This window comes from Aethalodelphis obliquidens, unplaced genomic scaffold (assembly GCF_003676395.1).
Source record: "Aethalodelphis obliquidens isolate GAN/ISIS:26980383/991018 unplaced genomic scaffold, ASM367639v1 scaffold79, whole genome shotgun sequence".
Lineage (NCBI taxonomy): Eukaryota > Metazoa > Chordata > Mammalia > Artiodactyla > Delphinidae > Aethalodelphis > Aethalodelphis obliquidens.
This window is the reverse complement of record NW_020838023.1, coordinates 1,092,770-1,113,138: the sequence shown is the minus strand read 5'-3', so window position 1 is coordinate 1,113,138 and position 20,369 is coordinate 1,092,770. Positions and strand designations below refer to the sequence as shown.

General features: G+C 33.8%; 1 protein-coding gene across 3 annotated transcripts in view; it reads left to right on the top strand.

Moving 5' to 3' along the window:
• Positions 1-20,369, top strand: part of CSMD3 (CUB and Sushi multiple domains 3) — a 1,084,122-nt gene that overhangs the window by 796,801 nt on the left and 266,952 nt on the right. For all 3 annotated transcript variants that reach the window (XM_027092553.1, XM_027092552.1, XM_027092550.1), the window contains 3 exons: positions 2,095-2,286; positions 10,054-10,192; positions 13,523-13,710. In XM_027092553.1, coding sequence (XP_026948354.1) covers positions 2,095-2,286; positions 10,054-10,192; positions 13,523-13,710 — 519 coding nt within the window. The remainder of the gene's footprint in view (positions 1-2,094; positions 2,287-10,053; positions 10,193-13,522; positions 13,711-20,369) is intronic.

Below are 20,369 nucleotides of genomic sequence, written 5' to 3'. Positions count from 1 at the left end.
GAAGTCTGTTCAGTTTTATGTCTGCCTATTTCTTCTTTGTATTCCTAGCACCTAGCACAGTGTCTGGAATATATTAAGTTAGTAAATGAATGAATGAGTGAATACCAGTTATGTGTCTGTAATCCAGCCATTTGTGTAGTTACTTTAATATGCAGTTTAAAAAATAATTTGTACAAGGGCTGAATCCTACGTTTATGAATATAATTTAATAAGTAGCTTAAATGAAAAATTTAATAGCTTTTTTGCCTTGATACTTAATTATCATACGCCTTAGGGTAAATCTGCTTTGTGGTAATTCAAAGTAATATCTTGTTCCATTAACCTGAATAATTGTAGTTAATTATACTATTATATGTGCCCTATACTGTATATAGAAGAACAGTTGCTTTCCTGTGGTCCCATACTCTTCTCTAATGATTTTTTAAACTTTTTGAAATTTTTAAATAATTTTAGATTTATATGCAATTGTAAGAAATAATAGAGATCCTGTATACCCTTTACCCAATTTCCTCCAATGATGATTTCTTGGATAACTATAGCACAATATCATAAGCAGAAAATTGACATTGATAACAATCCTTGAACCTTATTCAGATTTCATTAGTTTTATATATGCTCATTTTTGTGTGTATGTTTATTTTGTATATAGTTTTATGTAGATTTGATCACCACCACCAGAGGTAAACCACGGTACAGTTCCATCACAAAGATCCTTCTACTTACTGTTTTATAGTCCTGGTCATCTCCTTCCATCCCCTCCCCCTACAATTCTTGGTAACCAGTAATCTGCTTTCCAGCTTCATAATTTTGTCAGTTCAAGGGTGTTACATAAATAGAGGCAAACAGTATAAAACATTTTGCTATTGCATTTTTTTTACTCATCATAATTGCCTTCAGATCCATTCAAGCTGTCTTGTATATCATCATTCCTTTTTTATTACTGACCAGTATACCATGGTATGAATTTAGTTTAATGATCCACCTGTTGAAGGTGGTTTGTTCCTAGTTTTTAGTTATTACAAATAAAACTCCTGTGAACATCCACGTTCAGGTTTTTATTTCTCTGTAATAAATGGGCAAGAGTACAATCACTGGGTTATGGTAAGCACATTTATTTTTGCAAGAAAGTGCCATCTTCTTTCCAGAGTGGCTGTACCATTTTACATTTCTACCAGCAATGGGTAAGCAATTCAGTTTTTTGCAGAATCTTGCCAGCATTTGGTGTTACTATATTTTTTATTTTAGCTGATCTGATAGGTATGTAGTAATATCTCATTGTGGTTTTAAATTTCATTTCCTTAATGGCTAATAATATTGAACACTTTTTGATGTGCCATCTGGTATCCTCTTTATTGAAATGTTTTTTGCCCATTTTCTAGTTGGATTTTTTTCTTTCTTTTTTTTTCACAGTTGAGTTTTAAGAATTCTTTATATATTCCAGATACAAGTCCTTTGTGGAATATAGCCCATGCAAATATGTTCCTCCAGTCTGCAGCTGTCTTTTCATCCTCTTCACAGTGTCTTTCACGTAGTATCAAAAAACAGATTTTGAGTAAATTTATTATTTAGCTACTAAAATGCCATGTCCCTGCTTGAAGCAAGTTAACACATAAATTATTTACCAAAAACAATTAAAAAGTATTTATTGTGCAGGTATTTAAAAATTAGCCCAAGCATTTTTTAATTGAGGTACAGTTGATTTACAATATTATATTAATTCCTGGTGTACAGCATAGTGATTCATAGATAGTTTTTACAGATTATATACTCCATTAAAAAAGCAACAAGGAGATATTGTATAGCACAGGGAATTATGGCCCAAGCATTACGCGCAGGCTCAGCGGTCATGGCTCACAGGCCCCGCCGCTCCGCGGCATGTGGGATCTTCCCGGACCGGGGCACGAACCCACGTCCCCTGCATTGGCAGGCGGATTCCCAACCACTGCGCCACCAGGAAAGCCCAACCCCAAGCATTTTTTGTTAATTTTCTAAAAGCACATAGATATGTGGAAGCTTCTCAAATATAAGATCTGGAACTTTGAAGGTGATTTTGGATAGCATCAAAACTAAAGGTTTGTTTCTGTCTTTTCATAGGTTCTGTTGCCACTGCATGTCGTGACCCAGGGGTTCCCATGAATGGGACTCGAAATGGGGATGGACGAGAACCTGGGGACACTGTTGTTTTTCAATGTGACCCAGGATATGAGCTTCAAGGAGAGGAAAGAATAACCTGCATTCAGGTAGAAAATCGATACTTCTGGCAGCCCAGCCCACCAGTTTGTATAGGTATGAATTTAGAATAATTAAAATTTTATACAGATGTAAAACAATGGTTAAAAACTGGTTTCAGTGTTTTAATTAAGAACAGTATTCTGGAATAGGTTATATGGGAGTATAAGATTTCAGAGGTCTATGACCCTCCAAAAATGCACAAAATTATAAATTATTGTTATTTTTACCCTGAGGAGAGGGTCTATAAACAATAAAGAATCAAAGTTCTTCAAATGTATGGACACCAAGGGGGGAAAGTGGCAGGGTGGATGGTGGTGGGTTGAATTGGGAGATTGGGATTGACATATATACACTAATATGTATAAAATAGATAACTAATAAGAACCTGCTGTATAAAAAAATAAATAAAATTCCAAAGAAAAAATAGAATCAAAGTTCTTGAAAAATCTTCATCTTCCCTTTCTACTATACAAATGTAGTTATTCACTACTTTTAAAATTTAAAGAGTGGATTCAGACTCTATTTAAAATGGGCCAGGTTGATCTTGCCTCAATAATGGTTATTCCTTCTAAGAAAGAAAATTTTATCAGAACTTATGTTTGAGTTTCAAAGCTTTGACTTTCCCTTCAATCCATGTATTCCAAATGAATTATCAGTTTTTATTTTGATGATCTAAGGATTTGCAACCACTTGGTTCATACTTCCAACTCTCTGCCTTTTGAATCCATGGTCTATTCTTGAATCTCCAAGTTTAACTCTAGAAATTAAGATACATATTATTTCCCTACTGGGTCTGAGAAAAAGTTAGAGGGATATACCACCTTTGGAGTAAAAATAGTGAGAAAACTTGCTATATAATCTTAAAAAAAAATCTTGTTATTAAGGTTCTTAAATTCAGCTAGTTTAATCTCAAAACTTGAGCTCAAGTGTTTTAAAATTGGCATCATCTAGAATGTATAATACAGTTTGCCCAAAGTACGTTATGTGTACTCAAAATTTTATTTATCATATTCTTTCCCTTACTACACTGCAAGCACCTTGGGAGAAGATTCCATATCTTGTTCAGTGTATTTCTTATAGCATGCAAATTTAGCACTTTTAGGAGAGAAAACCTTATTTTTGTTCACTTTATATCTAACTCATAAATACATTTTCAATAATCATTTCCCCACTGGGGAAATCACATGATAATAGGAAAAGAGTGTTTAGTACCTCAGTCAGAAGTGAACAAATCAAGCACTCAGTTATTCAGATTTACTTTACCCCATTTTATGCTTCTTATGCAAGAGCTGCAAACTCAAATTCATTAGTGTGTCCTATGTGTTGACCTAGGCATTGAGGATTTAGCAGTACAATAAATCCTTTTGTGAACTTCTCTAGTAAAGTGAAAACTAAAAAATCTGAATTCATATCACATTTTTTGTATTTTATTCATTGGAATTTAAAAAAACAAAATACACAGAACAAAACACATCTAAAGGCTCAAACCAGGCAGGGAGTAGACAGATAGTTGTAGACTTCTGTAGAAAATGGAGCAGATGATAAGGAAAAGGCTTATTAAAGGGACATAAAAAAAGCACAAAATAAGGGCATACATTGAACCAGTTCAGATTTAGCCATATTTTCCTTTGCAGTTTATTTCCGTTTATACCTATGTTGCTCTCTATGTACCACTGCAAGATTCCAAATCATCAAACATTGATTAATTTACATTTACTATAAATACACTCATAAAAGCAGAGGAAAAAATACGGAGAAAAAATATTTTCAAAGGAAAAGGGACTGAAACAATGAAGTTTTCATTTGTTTACTGGACAGTTAACCTAAAAAAAATGCCAATTAAACTAAAATGCCACATTCAAATTAATTGGAATTTGAGTATCTTGTAAAGGGAATCTTTGTGTAAAGAGGAAATGACAGAATTCCACAGACTTACTGTGGAACTTATTGTTTTATTGTGATTCTTAGACCTATTAAACGGGTGTTATTTATTAGAATTACTAGAAAGGCTATATTATGTCAAATGTTGTCATGTAGAGAATTCTGAAACATTTAACAGCTTTACACTGAAATGCTAGAAAACACGAAAATCCAAAAGGTTAATAGAGTAAAGAATTTTGAGATAGGCTGTTATAAAATTCCATTTGTAGACAAGACTTTAGCCAGCAAGTCATAATTCTAGAAAATAAAAGTTAAACACCAAATTTTACTTTAATTAAGCAGATTGTGGGAATTTTTTGTAAGGACAGTGGTGTTGTGTATAATTTTTTGGTAGGAAAAGATTGCTTAAGGAGAGGGTATGCATTAGAGTTTCTCTGAGGAAGATAGTAACCTTAAAAAAAAAAAAGTCTGAAAAATTGCTAAGCTGCAGAAAACTTGACCTCTGAAACTTATAAGAAAGAACTCCATGATTGGAAATACTATGCCAAAGATTAAACCCTGAACTTTTTAGAAACTTCATAAGTTTATGTCTCAGACCCTGGAGCATAAAGCATTTTGCTTGCATGTAGAAGTAGTCAACCTTATAGCAAACACCAAGCAGAAGGACAGTCATTTTTAAGAGAGTTAATAGAATTCATTCTAACAGAATTGACAGTGTGAAGATTACTTTGACATTGCCAGAGGGAAAGTAACAGCACTCAATATGAAGGTAAATAACAAAGACATTAGTATGGGTGGGCTGCTAAGACAGTAGACACAAAACTGAATAGGGGAGAAAAATTAAGATTGTAAAATCATTATCAATAGTTGCCTGTATAACTGTCTCATAAGAAATTACACGCAGAACAAATCATTAATGTGTCAGAACTCTATGGAACCTAACTGAAAATTTAATTCATAAATATATTTGATTTAAAGAGAATCTTATTTTGGATGCTTTATGATTAGATGCATAAAAGTAAAAGATGTATTTTCCAAATGGGATTTAAGTTTTAATATATTAAATGCAAAGAGAGTTTTCTTTACTACTGAGTTGTTTGGGATATACAAATGTTAGATAATATGTCTCAGCTTGTCTCAATGGCTTTTATAGATTTTCAAAATCTACTACAGTTATGAAATTTATCTGGAAAACCTCAATAAATAATTTTAATAATAGAATCAAAAGAATTTTAAAGGATCTTATGCTCCAATAATAGTATAATCACAAAATATATCCAGTAAGATACTTAAAAATATGTGTAATGGATTTTCCTATATCTTATATGATAAAGGATATACACATATAAACGTATATGTGGATGTGTTCATGTGTATAAAATTGCTAACAATAAAAAAGACCAAAGTTTCCTGTGAAAAATAAGGAGAACTGAAACAAACAAATAAAATTGCCCCCATGATCCCCCAAAGTACAAATGATACCACTTCCTTAGAATGTGAAAAAAAACACAAAAAGCATTCCTGCCTTTTGTGCATATATACATATATATATACACATATGTAACTGCATTTGCTATTACACATATTTTTCTAACATATTTCAAATTCACGTATGATTTTTAAAGTTCCAAAGATAAAATGTGTCATTATTTTAATCAAAACATATAGCTTTTATCAAAACAAATTATTATTTTTATCAAAATAAATTAGATTGCCATTCAGACTTATTCATCTTTAATCTTCACAATCAATACAAGGAGTCAATAGCAATTCAACAAACATTTATGGAATGTGTAGTATATGCTAAATCTCACATAGAAAATAACATATAAAACACAGTCTTTAGCTTGCAGATTAGTGATGAATACAGATACCTGAAAGGAATATTTAAATAAAATATGGTAAGGGAAATGATGGAGATAGGCACAGGTTGCTATGGATACTAGAGTGTGTTGGAGAGAGCTGAAGCAGAGTCCAGGCTGAGAATTTCTAGGAAAACTCCCTGGAGGCAGTGATGAATCTTGAGACCTAAGTAAAAGTTATATAGAGGTAGAAGGGAAGACATGTCAGGAAAAACAAATAGGATGCATAAAGGCATGTAAATACAAGGAACAAGCAAATGATAGTTTTGAGTGTAAATTATGTGTCTAGATTGGTGGTTGATGCAATTGGAAAGGTTGCAGGAGTCAAGACATGAAAGCTATACTGGAGTCGGGACATTATCTTTTAGGCAATGTGTAATAACTGCAGAATTTTATGCATGGACATAGTATGATTAGATGTTTTCACTGGGAAGATGAAATGGAGGAAACGAGATTATACTAGAGGCATGGGAAACAAAAAATATTGCAATAATTCTGGAGGCATGTAAGAGTCAGATCTAGAAATGTGGTATTAGAAAAGGAAAGAAGAGATAGATTGAAAAATATCTATGAGGAACTGAGGTAGGGTCTTGGTAGTGCTTCTTGATAGACTGGAGTCAAGGGTGCAATAAAGAAAAGGGAAGAATCTTAGGCCTCTAGCTTGGGAATATATGTGGTTGGATGATAGTGCTAACCAAACAACCTAGGAATACAGGAGAAATTTGAGTTGAGGTTTGGATATGTTGGATATTCTGTGCTTGATGTACCCACAGTGATCAGGTAGAGATAGCCAGTAAGCACTTGAGCATATGGTTTAGAATTAAGCAGAGAAATCTGTTGGAGATGATAGGAAAAAGGGGTTATCAGTATGTAAGTGGAAGATAAACTCACAATTCGGACATGAGCAACAAGGAAAAATGTAATAGCGTGAAAATTAGAGACGATTAGGTAAGGAATTCAGGAGAATACCAAAATTATAAGATGAAGTGAAAGAAGTGCTTGCCAATAAAACTGAGATCTGTACAAAGACATCAGAAGAAAATTAGAAGTGGAGTTCCAAAAACGAGGAGAGTGAATTTACGGTGAAAGTCAACAGATAAGGATGACTGCAGATATGAAGAGAAAGATAAAGGCAAAAATACCCTCCTATATTAGTCAATACAAAAGTCATTTGAGGATGAGCTAGGGAGTGTTATGTGTGGGAGGCTCGGAGGCTAAGGGAAATAGCAATGGGTGGAGAGAGCAGGAGAGGTGGGAAGGACCACATAAAGACATCTAGAGTCCCTAAGCAACAAAAAGGTTGTTGTCTCTCTAAATATAATTTCAAATAAAAAAAAAAATTCTAAGCCTGAGATAAGTTTTTTCAGGATGAATACTTTGGTACTTTTCTTCAAGATATAACTTAAGAAACTATTTTTTCCCAGTGACCTGCTTTGCTAATCATGTTAGTCTGCCTACAGGTACATATAGTACATAGGTGATGAAAGAGAGAATGAGATTAGACTTCCTTTTCAAAAGGTGTAGTTGTAAAATAAAAAACAAATTCAAAATAGTGAGGAGAGACTTTTATTAACAAGGAATTATTGTACAATTTTACTTTTGTAGTGTATGGAAATATCAAATCACTATGTTATACACCGAAAACTAGCAGTGTTGTAGGTCAATTATAATTCAAAAACGAACAAACTCATAGAAAAAGAGATCATATTTTTGGTTACCAGAGTCAGGGGGTCGGGGAGAGCTAATTGGATGAAATTGGTTCAAAAGCACAAACTTCCTGTTTCAAGATTGATAAGTACTGTGAATGTAACATACACCATGATATGTGATGCTGCTGTATGTTATCTATGAAAGTTGTTAAGAGAGCAAATCTTAAGAGTTCTCATCACAAGGAATTTTTTAAATTTTTTCTTTAATTTTGTAACTATATGATAAGACAGATGTTCACCAAACTCATGATGGTGATCATTTAAAAACTAAAAAGGATTTTTATAGTGTGTGGGTAGTGGTACTACTATGATAGGAAGAGCAATGTGATGGTGAGATCTTCCAGCACCTGAAGAATTCGGAAAAGGGGATTTTTCTTTTATAGAGAGGAGTACACAAGGCTGGAAAGAACCAGGTGTGGGGAAGTGAAATGAAAGAGTGGCCCAGAATGCTGTACTCTGAGTCCAGCCTATCCTCAGGAGGGGTTGTGTGCTCACTCAAGGCTGAGGGAGAGCCAGAGTTCAAGGACCTAGAGAAAGGAGAGAAGCTTGACCAAAGTTTGGTTACAAGCAGTTTATTATGATTGATCAGTGAGGTCAAGCAATTCAACTAATCATTTGAGTCAAAGAATGGGAATTTGCAGGGTCCATGTCTGGTCTTGTCATAGGAAAATGAGGGGGCTTATTTAAAGGATTTTATCAAAGACCTGATAAGTGAATCTTATCTGAGTCAGATGGTAAAGGGTGGTTTTTCACAGTGAACCCATATAACCAAACACAAAAGGGTGAGGGGATTTCTTAACCATCAGGTAAAATTCAACATTTTCAGTTGAAGAAAAGGTGAAAGGAAATAGGCTAGAGGAGACTTTGTTTTATTTTTAGGATGAAAGAGACTTGAACACCTGTGGACAAAGGGGAAGAAACCAGAGAGAATAAAGGAGACAAATGAACACAGGTTCTGGAGAAGGAAGAGAGATTGTGTGATTGAGTCGAGGGTGTTATCCTGATTAATAGGGGGGACTCGTTAAATATTCAGGAAGCGTTGAAGTTTGAATAGGGAGAACTAAAGTTGAGGTAGTTTGTTTAATCATTTGATACACCACAAAAACCATACAGGTGATAGGTAAGTCGTGGTAAATAAATTAAGGCTCAGCAAATAAATATTCTCAGTAGAGTAGGTCATCTACTGTGACTGAGGCACTGAGACAAAGGTAGCAGAGGGTCATGGGGAAATGTATCAATAATAGCAGACATCCATTATTTAAGATGGTAAAAATTACCAAATTCTAATGATGATATTGCATATCTAGGCTCAGGCAAAGAACAAATATCTGAAATGTTACCAGAACCAAAATTCTCCTCCTTCCAAAACCAGTTTTATGCTGTCAAGAGAATCCCGTATGCCTTACAACTGAATGGTAAAATTGATCTGAGGAAAACTATAATTTTAAAACTCAGATAACAATGATGATGTGGTGATTATGTGTAGGAGATGTCATTACATCATGAGAATCCCAATCTCGGTCTCAATCTCTCTCTTTCTCGGTGCGCATACCTATATTTACATCCCTACTCTCACACTCCACCACCAGGACCCTCCATATCTTAATTTATCTATTTTTCTGCAGCTGCCAACTTTGTGTAATATATTATTTCCTGATCAATCTGTGTTTAACAGACTCCGACAATAATCCCGTGAAGAATCTAATCTCTGAATTTCTCTGACAATTTTTTGAGACTCTCCTTTGAAGTGTTACAGAAACCTTTGTTTGGGCCACAATAATAACAACTGTCTATTTTCATCAACAAGTCAGGCAACTAGAATTTAAGAATATCCTAACACTCAGTATAGGAGTAAAGTGCTATTGGTTCTCAGTTATCCATTTTCACTCATTAACCATTATCAAAGCCTCTTCCTCTGTAAATAAAGGTAGCAGGGAAGATTTGAAAATGAGCTAAATATCTCATATTCTATTATTCCACTTATTCTTAGAGATTTTGTTTTGCTTTGTTTTGTTGCTATCTTTTTTGCAGTAACCTTCAGATTTTTTCCTAGTAACCAGGGTGAAACCATTTTTACTCCTTAATGCTTTTCTTTTACATGAAACAAAATAGTAATAGAAAGGGAAAGAAATATAACTTTTTCTTATTGTTTGAAGCCAGTAAAGGAGCTAAATTCAATGTATGTATGTATGTATTTAGTATTTTAATTGTCTTTCTTGAAAGATAATGCAGTATTTAAGCATCCAGTACTGTAAAAAATCATCTGTACAAAACCTAAACTTTTTAAAATAAGTGTTTTTACAAATACTGATATATAATACATTTTATTAATCACTTAAGGGGTTTTGTTTGTTTGTTTTAAATTAAAGCACCCTGTGGAGGCAATTTAACAGGATCTTCAGGCTTTATTCTTTCACCAAACTTCCCTCACCCATATCCCCACAGCAGGGACTGTGACTGGACTCTCACCGTGAACACAGACTATGTTATCTCCTTGGCATTTATCAGGTGAGTTCCCATACATTTCCACATTTTAAAAATCTTTTTGCTCATTTGCTTTAGCATTTCACTAGGCAAATTTATTTCTCTGCATGACATTTTTTAGGTTTTTTTTTGTTGTTGTTGTTTTTTACCGATTTCAATGCTAATATTTTGCAATAAACGGTTTACAAATCCCTGTATAGTAGCACAGATGCCAATGTAGTTCTGAAGTCTACAGAACTACAGATGAGTGAGCATCTTTCACCAGTTTCCAATATAGAGGAGATGTGTTAAAGGTTGAGTAGTTTATTGACTGTCACGAAATGCTATCTCTTTATAACATTTCCTCCCTCCCTGAACTTACCATCACTGTTTCAAAAAGTTCTGTTTTTCCTAAACTTAAAGATTAAAAGGTCAGTATTTCAAGGAATTTTTTCTCCCATATGTGTACCACCGAAAACTTTTTTGAAGTATCTAAATACCCATAGGTGCAGCACCACCACTGGACTTGGGAAGATACATATTCTACCTACTGTCCTTGCTGGTGGTCTCATTAAGTCAAGCTGACAAGAATTTGATGGATATTTTCCTATACTCTCTCAGCAGAACTTGCCTCCTGATAGAACTTAACATGAGGTGTTCCAAAATTTACATTTGTTATTTAGCAGTATCAGCTGCAGGGTTAGCTTAGTACTGAAGCAGTAGAGGATGCAGTTTCCCGTGTGGCAAAGAAACCACTGAGTTTGAGCCCCAGCTCTGCCGCTATCATTTGTGTTACCTTGGGTAAGTTATTTATATGAATGAGCCTCTGTTTCCTCACATGGAGCTAACAGCTGTTTCACAGAACCTGACCTAACTCTTTTCCTTAAGATTTCAATGGGAATGTTAGGTACCAGCAACTTAAAGCGTTTCTAACTAGAAATGTTCCTAATCTTCAATGTCCAAGACTGATGTCTGTTGGCTCTATTAACACAGCCCCTTCTTCTGCTAGCATGTCAAAGGTGCTTGTTATTTATGTAAAATATTAAGCTGAAAAATCTTTCTAATATGTTGAAGCCAGGTTTAAAAAAAGAAATTAAAAAAAGGGTAATTCAAACTCATGAAAAATTTAAAAAGTAAAAATATATGGAATTATTTCTATAATTTGTAGTGATACATTGATAATTGGTAATAACAAAGCAACAATGATGACAATGTTAGTTATATGCCAGGACTCAGTTATAAGACAGTTTCCTGAAGTAAGTACTACTTTTCCCATTTTTACAGTAGAGGAAATGACAGTACCAACATTAGAAATGTCAGGGTGTATGATACAGGGCTTAGTTTACTTAAAAAATTTATTGTAGTTAATAACTGAGTGGTAGAAGGCTGTATTACATGAAGTGCATGACCAAAAGTTGATTTCCAGCTGTGTCATTTATTATGTGATCTTAGGGAGACCACTGACGTTTTAGGGCCTCATTGGGAAAATGGAAATGATAATCTCTTCCTTATACCAGAGGATTATTGACAAGACCAAGTTAATATTTATGAAAGTGCTTTGTAAAATAGAACATACTATTGGAATGTACTATCTTTCCAGTTTTTAAGGAAAAATAATTATTATAGATAACATTCTAAAGATTCCTAGAAAAAGATTGTTTTTTGTTTTATTCTCATTTCCAGAGAAGTTATAAATCAATATTTTGAATTATTTATTTAAACCCAAACTAGAAATTTAAAACAAAAAATACTGAAATTACTATTGTTAAATAGGCTTTTGGCCTTCCAAAGATAGTACATTTAGACTATACTTACTATATCCTTTACAAAGAACTTGTTTCTAGTGATTCTTCCAATAGTGAGATAGGTAAGGAAATTGTAATTCTCATCGAACCTTAACGATAAAAGACATGACTTTCAGAAAGTTGTGTTTTACCCCAGAACAAGGGTAGTAAGTAATGAAATAAGACCTTAACCACTGACTTCTGCTACATTACCAAAATTCAGGCCTCATACTCTCTGAAAGGTTTCAAGAGTAATTAACTGAATCAGACATGTGAAGCTACTATTAAAACAAAATATAACAATATGGTGGTCCCCCAGTTTTCTCATGTTGCATTGTCCCTTTATATGGGAAGTTGGTAACCTCTGCATTATCCCAGTCTTTCTTCACCACTATTTATGTGCAAGTAAACTAGCTAGATTCCTCTCCCTTGTACATGTATACATAAAGGATTAGAATTGTGGAAACAACCTCTATCAATCTAGTGGATTTGGAAATAGTATCTTCCAACCTAGCAAGTTTTTTGTTTAGATGCAGAGGTGGTAAAACTTGACAAAATAGTTTCTCCATTGATGGATGTTTAACAACAGCAAGGTTTATTGGTTTTATTTTATATCATGAACTTCTTGACTTTTCTTAATGACCCACTTGAGTCCATCCTTTCCTCTGCCACAGTATGAGTTAGGTAATAGACACATGATTACATGTCTTCTGCCTTCTGAGTATGTGGGTTCTATAATCACTATGGGACAATTCTCATACTTTGAAGGTTTTAAGGCAAGTTTATCATGCAAATTTTGCAATATTCAAATATTGATTTGAATAGTTTACATGCTAAAATGTCTTTATTCACACACTAATTTTGATGAAGAGTGTATTGGTTTGATTTGCCTATACTAGGTTCTAAAAGAAGAAAATATATTTACTTTCAGGAAAAAGAATACCTAGTACAATGTGTGGTGCTTTGAGTAATTTAAATGCAAATTTTGTCTTTACAACTTTTGTTTGAATCTGACATGTTGAGGTGAATTTTAAAACAGCAAAAATGCTCTTAAATTTTGAAGTTCAAGGGAAATAGTACCATTGACAGACAAAAGAGAGGTTGCATTTTTATGATGTAAAATATCTGGAAGAAAAATTTTTAAAAATGGTTATTGTCTTACACATTTTACTGATATAAAGTAACTTGCATAAGAATATGTAGCTAACAAAGGCAGAAGCAATGCTTGAACCTAAACTCTGACTCCAAATCCTGTATCCTTTCATCAGCTTATAAACTGTTTGCCTTACAGTCATTTTTATTCCCTATAGACACAATGCCAACTTAGAAATATTTGAAAATATCAAGGTGTCTTTTCTCTTTTCCAGTGCTGATTTGATATGCATATTCAGTGTGCTGTTGCCAGGTGAATTTTCAAATTAGCTTATTTTGACAGGGTCTGTTGTTATTTTTAAAGATGTTGATTGAATTAATACATGATTATGTGACTATTATGCTTAATACCTTAGTAATAACCTTTCCACTTTTTTCTTTCTTTCTCTCTCCCTTTCTTTCATTCTTTCTTGCTTGCTTTCTTTTTCTTTCATTTTAGTTTTAGCATAGAACCAAACTATGACTTCCTCTATATATATGATGGACCAGACAGTAATAGCCCACTGATTGGAAGTTTTCAAGACAGCAAGTTACCAGAGAGAATAGAAAGCAGCTCAAATACCATGCATTTGGCTTTTCGGAGTGATGGATCTGTTAGTTACACTGGATTTCATTTAGAATATAAAGGTAAATGTGAACATTTGATTTTAGCATCATGATTTAAATTTTGAACATTTTATACAGGAGAATAATGTTGTATTGACCATTGTCAGATGTTAGTAATATATGCATTTCTTAATGCAGACTACCTACAATTCAGCTCACAAAAGAGCTCTCACTGTAGACTTTTCCTATGAGTGAGAAGGAAATTAGCATTTTCCTAATTACTACCAAAGGAAATGTATCAGGCAAACAAATAAGCAATTAGTATACTGCAGGAGTTGGCTGAGACCACAAAATATTTCTTAAAAAGCAAAGTCATTTTTTGGAAGCTGAGGATTCACTCAAATATCAGGTATTCAGAGACTACTCTCAGTGATAAAGAGAATACTCACAAAGTATACTACTCACAAAGTATTTTGACAATCATGTTTCAGAAAATGTCAAAAAATATTTAAATATGTCAATATTCAGAATAGGGTAAATTGTGATGATGATAATATTTTAGAATATTTCTGCAAGTATTTAAATGAATCAATATTACAATGCTCTGGATATCTATAAATATATTTTTCTTAAGTTTTATATTCAATGACTATAAGGACAAATTAGATCTTAGTTGTTTAAAGTTAAAATTTATTTTTCAGTAGTTGAGTCCATAAAGGACAAACTGATAAAGGGATCATTTGAGTTCTGAAAATGCATACTTTGAATTTATTACTTACTGCTTAGATTTTCTTTTTTTTAATTATGAAATATTTTCAATAGCTAAAAATTATACAGAATAGTAAAACAAACTTCAAAGTATTTACCATCCAGCTTGACAAACATGGTGCCATATTTGCTTCAGATCTTGTTATTCTTGTTTTAATAAATATAATATTACATATACAATTGAAACTCCTTCTGAATTTGCACTGGGAAGAAGGGTTTGTTTCCTCAGGGCTGTCAAAGGAAGTCAAGATAAATTCCACAACTTCCCATGGCATGCATGGCATGGGTTAAGGAAGGCTTTTTTAGGGAAATGAAAAACAAGTCAGCCGGAAACAGTTGTTTGGAGCTCTCCAATATGTCCATCATTACTTGGAAATGCTTGCCAGAGCAAGGTATCTGCTCAACACTGACATGATATGGACTTCATTCTGATGGAAAGATTGAACCCTCTATGGGTCTCTCATCTTACAGAGCAAAGTAAGAAAATGGCCTGCTCAGTGGGAGAATATATGAGCTATTTGCTACCAAACAGTAAGGATTTAGGGTGCCAGCTATTTATTGGGGTTGTATGAAAATACTAGCTGCTCCAAACCAGGGGATCATGGGAAAGCTTAGACTTTGTGACTATGGTTTAGGAAGCATTGGTCTTATGGAGAGTTGAACTTGAGCAACATGCCAAAACTCTCCCACTGGAAGAGGCATATGTTAAGATGTGTTTTGTGGCCTCTTATATGGTCAGTTTTTATGCATGTTCCCTGTGTGCTTGGAGAAAAGAGTGTCATTCAATTTATGGGTGCAGTTTTTTATATATACTCATTAAATCAAGCTCTCTAATTATATTTCTCAAATATTTATGCCCTTGCCATTTTTGAAAAATCTGCTTGGCCTAGCAATTATTGAAATAGTTAGGGAAATCTATTATAATTCTTAATTTTTAGTTTTTTCTTAAAATTCTAGTGATTTTTGTTTTATATATTATGGGAACCTATTTTCAAGTACATATATATTGTATTTTTCTCATTTTTTTGATGTACTGAGTTTATTAATATTTATTCACTTTTTTGATCTTATTTTGAGCTTTCTACTCCTTTTGATTTTTCTATCCTATCAAAATTTTCTCCTTTTATCAAAGTCATATCATTTCTTGATATTTTATTGTTCAGTTATTTGCTTATTTATTTAATATACACACTCCCATTGATGCCACTAAATCCCTACATATATACTAAAATACAAGCTTCTTAAGAGCAAGAACTCGGTTTATTTACCACTATACAATGAGTGCCTTAGAATAATGCCTACACATTGTAATTGTTTGATAATTATTTAACTGATCGATTTTGAGTTGCTTAAAGAGGTGTTTTCTATTTTAAGTCAAGACATAATTGGAATCATAACATTATTGAAATGTAAGAAACCTTAGAGACACATTCATGTCCTGCATTTTACAAATGAGAACTTGACTCTTTAGGAGTAGCTGCTTATATCTGCAAGGTGATAGGCTTATAAACAAGACCTGTTTAGGAAGAAAGGAAGGAAGGAAGGAAGGGAGGAAGGAAGGAAGGAAGGGAGGGAGGGAGGGCGGAAGGAAGGAAGGGAGGAAGGGAGGGAGAGAGGGAGAATGGGAGAGGGAGAGGGAGAAAAAGAGAGAAAGAGAGAAGGAAACTGTAAGCAAGTCAGTAAAGCTAGGTTCTATTGTGAATTGGTATTTAATAAAACATTTCCAGAGATCCATAGGATAACAGACACAGGAAGAATGCCACAAATTCTACCATACTCAGGGCAGATTGTGCTAATGTGTTACAGCATTCTTTGTCATGGAAACTGAACTTGACTTCACAATCCTTTCTCTACATTCCAGGTAGCCATTACTAAATCCATGTAATTTAGCACTTGAGATAAAACCTACTTGCCATATCTCAGCTGAATGTATTTCCCTTCCTGTTTCCTGTCTTGATCAATTTCCATGTCCCATTATTTCCAAAAGGTTAAGATTTATGCTGCCATAGGAAAAGGGACACCAATGCAATGTTTTTTTAAATAGGACAATATTTATTACTCATTATGTGATACTTTATTCTAGTTACAATGATTAACTCTTTCAATATAGTATCTCTGTCTTTCCCTTTAGCAGACACACTTATAAATGCAAAAAAATGTTAACTAATAGCATTTTGATATAAGTATTGCTATCCCTATTTTACAAATGACAAAATTGAGAATCAGATTGTTAAAATGAATTGCATAAAATGACATAAATTATTACTTCCAATAAGAGTAAAGGCAAATAAAAATATAAGAGTACAGACAGAGAGAAATACATAAGCATTCCATAAACTATAATTCTTCTCCTTGGACCCTACAACTACTCCCTACCATCCTCAGCTACTACACCAGTGCCCACTTACACACAATTTCATGAGGTCTTATTTTTGTACTCCAGATGGTATTTCTTTACAAAGTTAGTGCTGAGTTTATGATACTCTCCAAATCCAACCTAATTAATTTTCTGGACTGGCCCTCAAAATTCTCATCTGTAGGGAAATTCCATCCCCCACTTCAGGGTCTCCAGGATCTGTCTTTTCCTATCAACCTCCCTATTTCTTAAAAACTGTTATCTCTTTAATAGTCTAGTTCCTTAAAGCTAATAAAGTAGTCTTGATGTTTATTTCTGCCATAGACAAACAAACATGTCCAAATTTTCAAGATAAAATGTGCACCCCCAAAATGAATTGACGTATAACTGGATGTCCTGGATAGTAAGAACTATTCCTCTGTCATTTGTAATTCATGTTATATACTTTGACTCTGTTGATTTCTGTTAGCACTGAAAAAGTAAAGCTTTTAAGTCCTGACTTGCTCTAAATAATGGTATTAGTAGGTCTTTATTTAAAAAGCCATAGGTCCAGCACCTACCTCTATTAGAGCTCACACCAGAGTATAGTTGCCATTGCTTGTGTTCATACCTATCTATTCATCTCCCTCTTGAAGATAGACTGAATCTTATTTCTGTTTGTTTGCAAATACATAGTAGTTGTGCAAAGCATTTGAACAGTGAACAAATGCTATAGTCAAACATCACAAATACACAGGCTTGCTAACATGGATTCTAGAAGGAATACCATTTTACATTTACATAAAGCAAATGGTGGATATGCTCCAGTGTTGTAGACAGTAGTAAACTGGAGTAAAGAAGTAGACGTTTGAAGGTAAGGGGAGATGTTTTGCTAACTTGAAAGCAATGTCCCCAAAGAGTTTAAATCAGTCTTGTCTCCATTTATCTTAATGTAATTTCAATGAGATACAATATTAAGAAATTCATACTTGGATACGTATTTTATTTTAAACAATGCTCTCTTTTGCATTGTTTTTGTATTAAGGCTATTTTAAATGATGTCAAGTATGTTTTAAATAATTCTAATTATAATATTTAATAAATGTGACTCATAGTAGTGATATCTATATTATTTTAACAAAATATATTATTTACATGAAGGAGAGAGAATATATACAGTCTTGTGCTACTGAAAGGGACCTCCTGGCAGCTGGTGTTTTAGCTGATAGGGGATGTCAATTTATATGCACCAAAAATCTGCAGTGGCAGACTTAACAATGGTTGTTTATATATGGCATAAGTTAGCCACCTTCTCCACGAACCTTAACGTATCATGAGTTACTTTCTAAATTAACATATGACTTTAAGGTAAGATACATCTTTTCACAGAGCAACCTATTACATTTCAGCTTTACCCTGAGGTGTTCTGCACCAATTGTTTAATTTACGTTTTAGCAATGTTTTCCAAAATAAAAGAGATACATGTGTGGTTTATATTTATTTTCAAAAAGCACCTCGGGAAATCTGGCCCTCTGTGAACTATGGATCTGCCAATAGAGAGAGCCTCTCGGGACTTATTATGATCATATGAGGGGACTACAATGCATACACAGCTTGAAGGGAGTTTAGCCTTATTATAATACCATCTGTAAGTCTTTATTAATAAAATGAAAACAAGAACATAGTAAAGCTTTAATTTTTCCAATTGGATCTTCTTCAAGACACATTTTTCAGCGTTCTAATGTCAAACTTTTTCATTAAAATAAGCATTTACAATACTTTAATTTCATGTGGAAGAAATTCTGAAAAATATTTTTTTTGTAAAAATGAAAAACAAATCTATAGCTAAGATATAAGCTCTATTGCTTATGATCACTTCTGTCTTCCAGCAGACATCATCTAGTATGCTTTATTTGGAGAATATAAAGCAAGGGGCTCTTTTACCTGGGATCTATTCAGTAGGCAAATTACTATTATTCATAAATTTTAATGATTCATAAAATGAATTATTCATAAAGTAAATTATTTTATTAAATTAATTATTCATTAAAATACTATCAACTTGTCTGCCTCACATTTTTTTTCTAAAACTAAAATCATCTTTCCATCTGCTTCCTAGCCCTTTATATAAGGATTCTCCAGATGTTCTCAAAATTTCCAGATGTAATTGCTCTGGCATACAGGGAAATAAACAAGGGCAGTATTATTCATAGAAAGCTATTTATAGAAAGCTAATCCTTTAAATTCAAGGATTTAAAGCAGTATGTAAACATAATAACGAGATAAATGAATACTATCAAAATGAGGCTAGCAATATAAAATTGTTACAGAATCAATATTTTTAATTTGTCAACCATGTTTCCCTTTCCTCCAAAAGTAGGAGGTTTGTATCATATTACAGATTCACTGATATGTCACTGAAAATTTGGGGAAAACTTCAAAGAAGGAAAAAAGCAAACTTTTCAAAAGATGAATGTTAGGCAGTTAGACTTGTCAAAGAGATTAATCCTTTTAAATAGTAATTTCAATCCTTTTCTCTCAAGGAATTTAGTTCAGTTTCATGAAGGACAGCTGTAAATGTTAGGTTGCTGTTCTGCCTAAAAATTACATTGTGTTTTCCTGCTTATTTAAGAAAAGGATCAATGTCAGGTTTTAGTCCTAAAAATTAAACAAACCAACCTCTGCAACACCAAATCCTCATTCTTAGTGACCAAAGAGCCTACTGGTTCTTTCCTTAAAATAGTATCATATGCATATTTTATCTGGGAAGAAATATAATTCCTTGGGCTGGGGAGCAATTTTTTATTGAAATCTGAATATGATATATGAAATACAAATTTCTTGTGCTGGTGTGTGTATGCATGCTTGTACATGCCTTTGGGAGATCAAGTTATTTAGTTTTGGAGTGAAGCTCAGAAATCAGGTTTATCGGACTTAACAAGCTCTAGTACAATTTCCCCCTTCATGTCTCTCATCTCCCTTTCACCTAGTCTGCTCATTACCCTTCAATGCTCAGGTTAGATGTCAGTTCTTCAGGAAGGTTCTGAATGCTTCTCCTTATGCAGCACACATCACAATCACAAGTATTTATTTAGTTATTTTCTTTATAGACTGTAAAAGCCATGAGGGCTAGAATATTTTTTCATTGTCCACTGCTGTATTTCTGGTGTTAGTTGGATAATGGACTCTTAAGTATTTGTTGGAAAGAAAGAAGGAAGGAAAAAAAGTGGACCTTTTCCATTCCTCCGGTATTCTAAATATTAAAATCATGTAAAAGTTTGTTTCCACCATTTCCTCTTCTTTTTTGGCTGCGTTGGGTCTTCGTTGCTGCACACGGGCTTTCTCTAGTTGTGGCGAACAGGGGCTACTCTTCACTGCGGTGCGCGTGCTTCTCATTATGGTGGCTTCTCCTGTTGCGGAGCACCGGCTCTAGGTGCCAGGGCTTCAGTAGTTGTGGCTCGTGGGCTGTAGAGCACAGTCTCAGCAGTTATGGCGCACGGGCTTAGTTGCTCCGCGGCATGTGGGATCTTCCCGGACAGAGCTCGAACCCATGTCCCCTGCATTGGCAGGCGGATTCTCAACCACTGTGCCACCAGGAGAGTCCCCCACCGCTTCCTCTTTAGTTGAATTCAGAGAA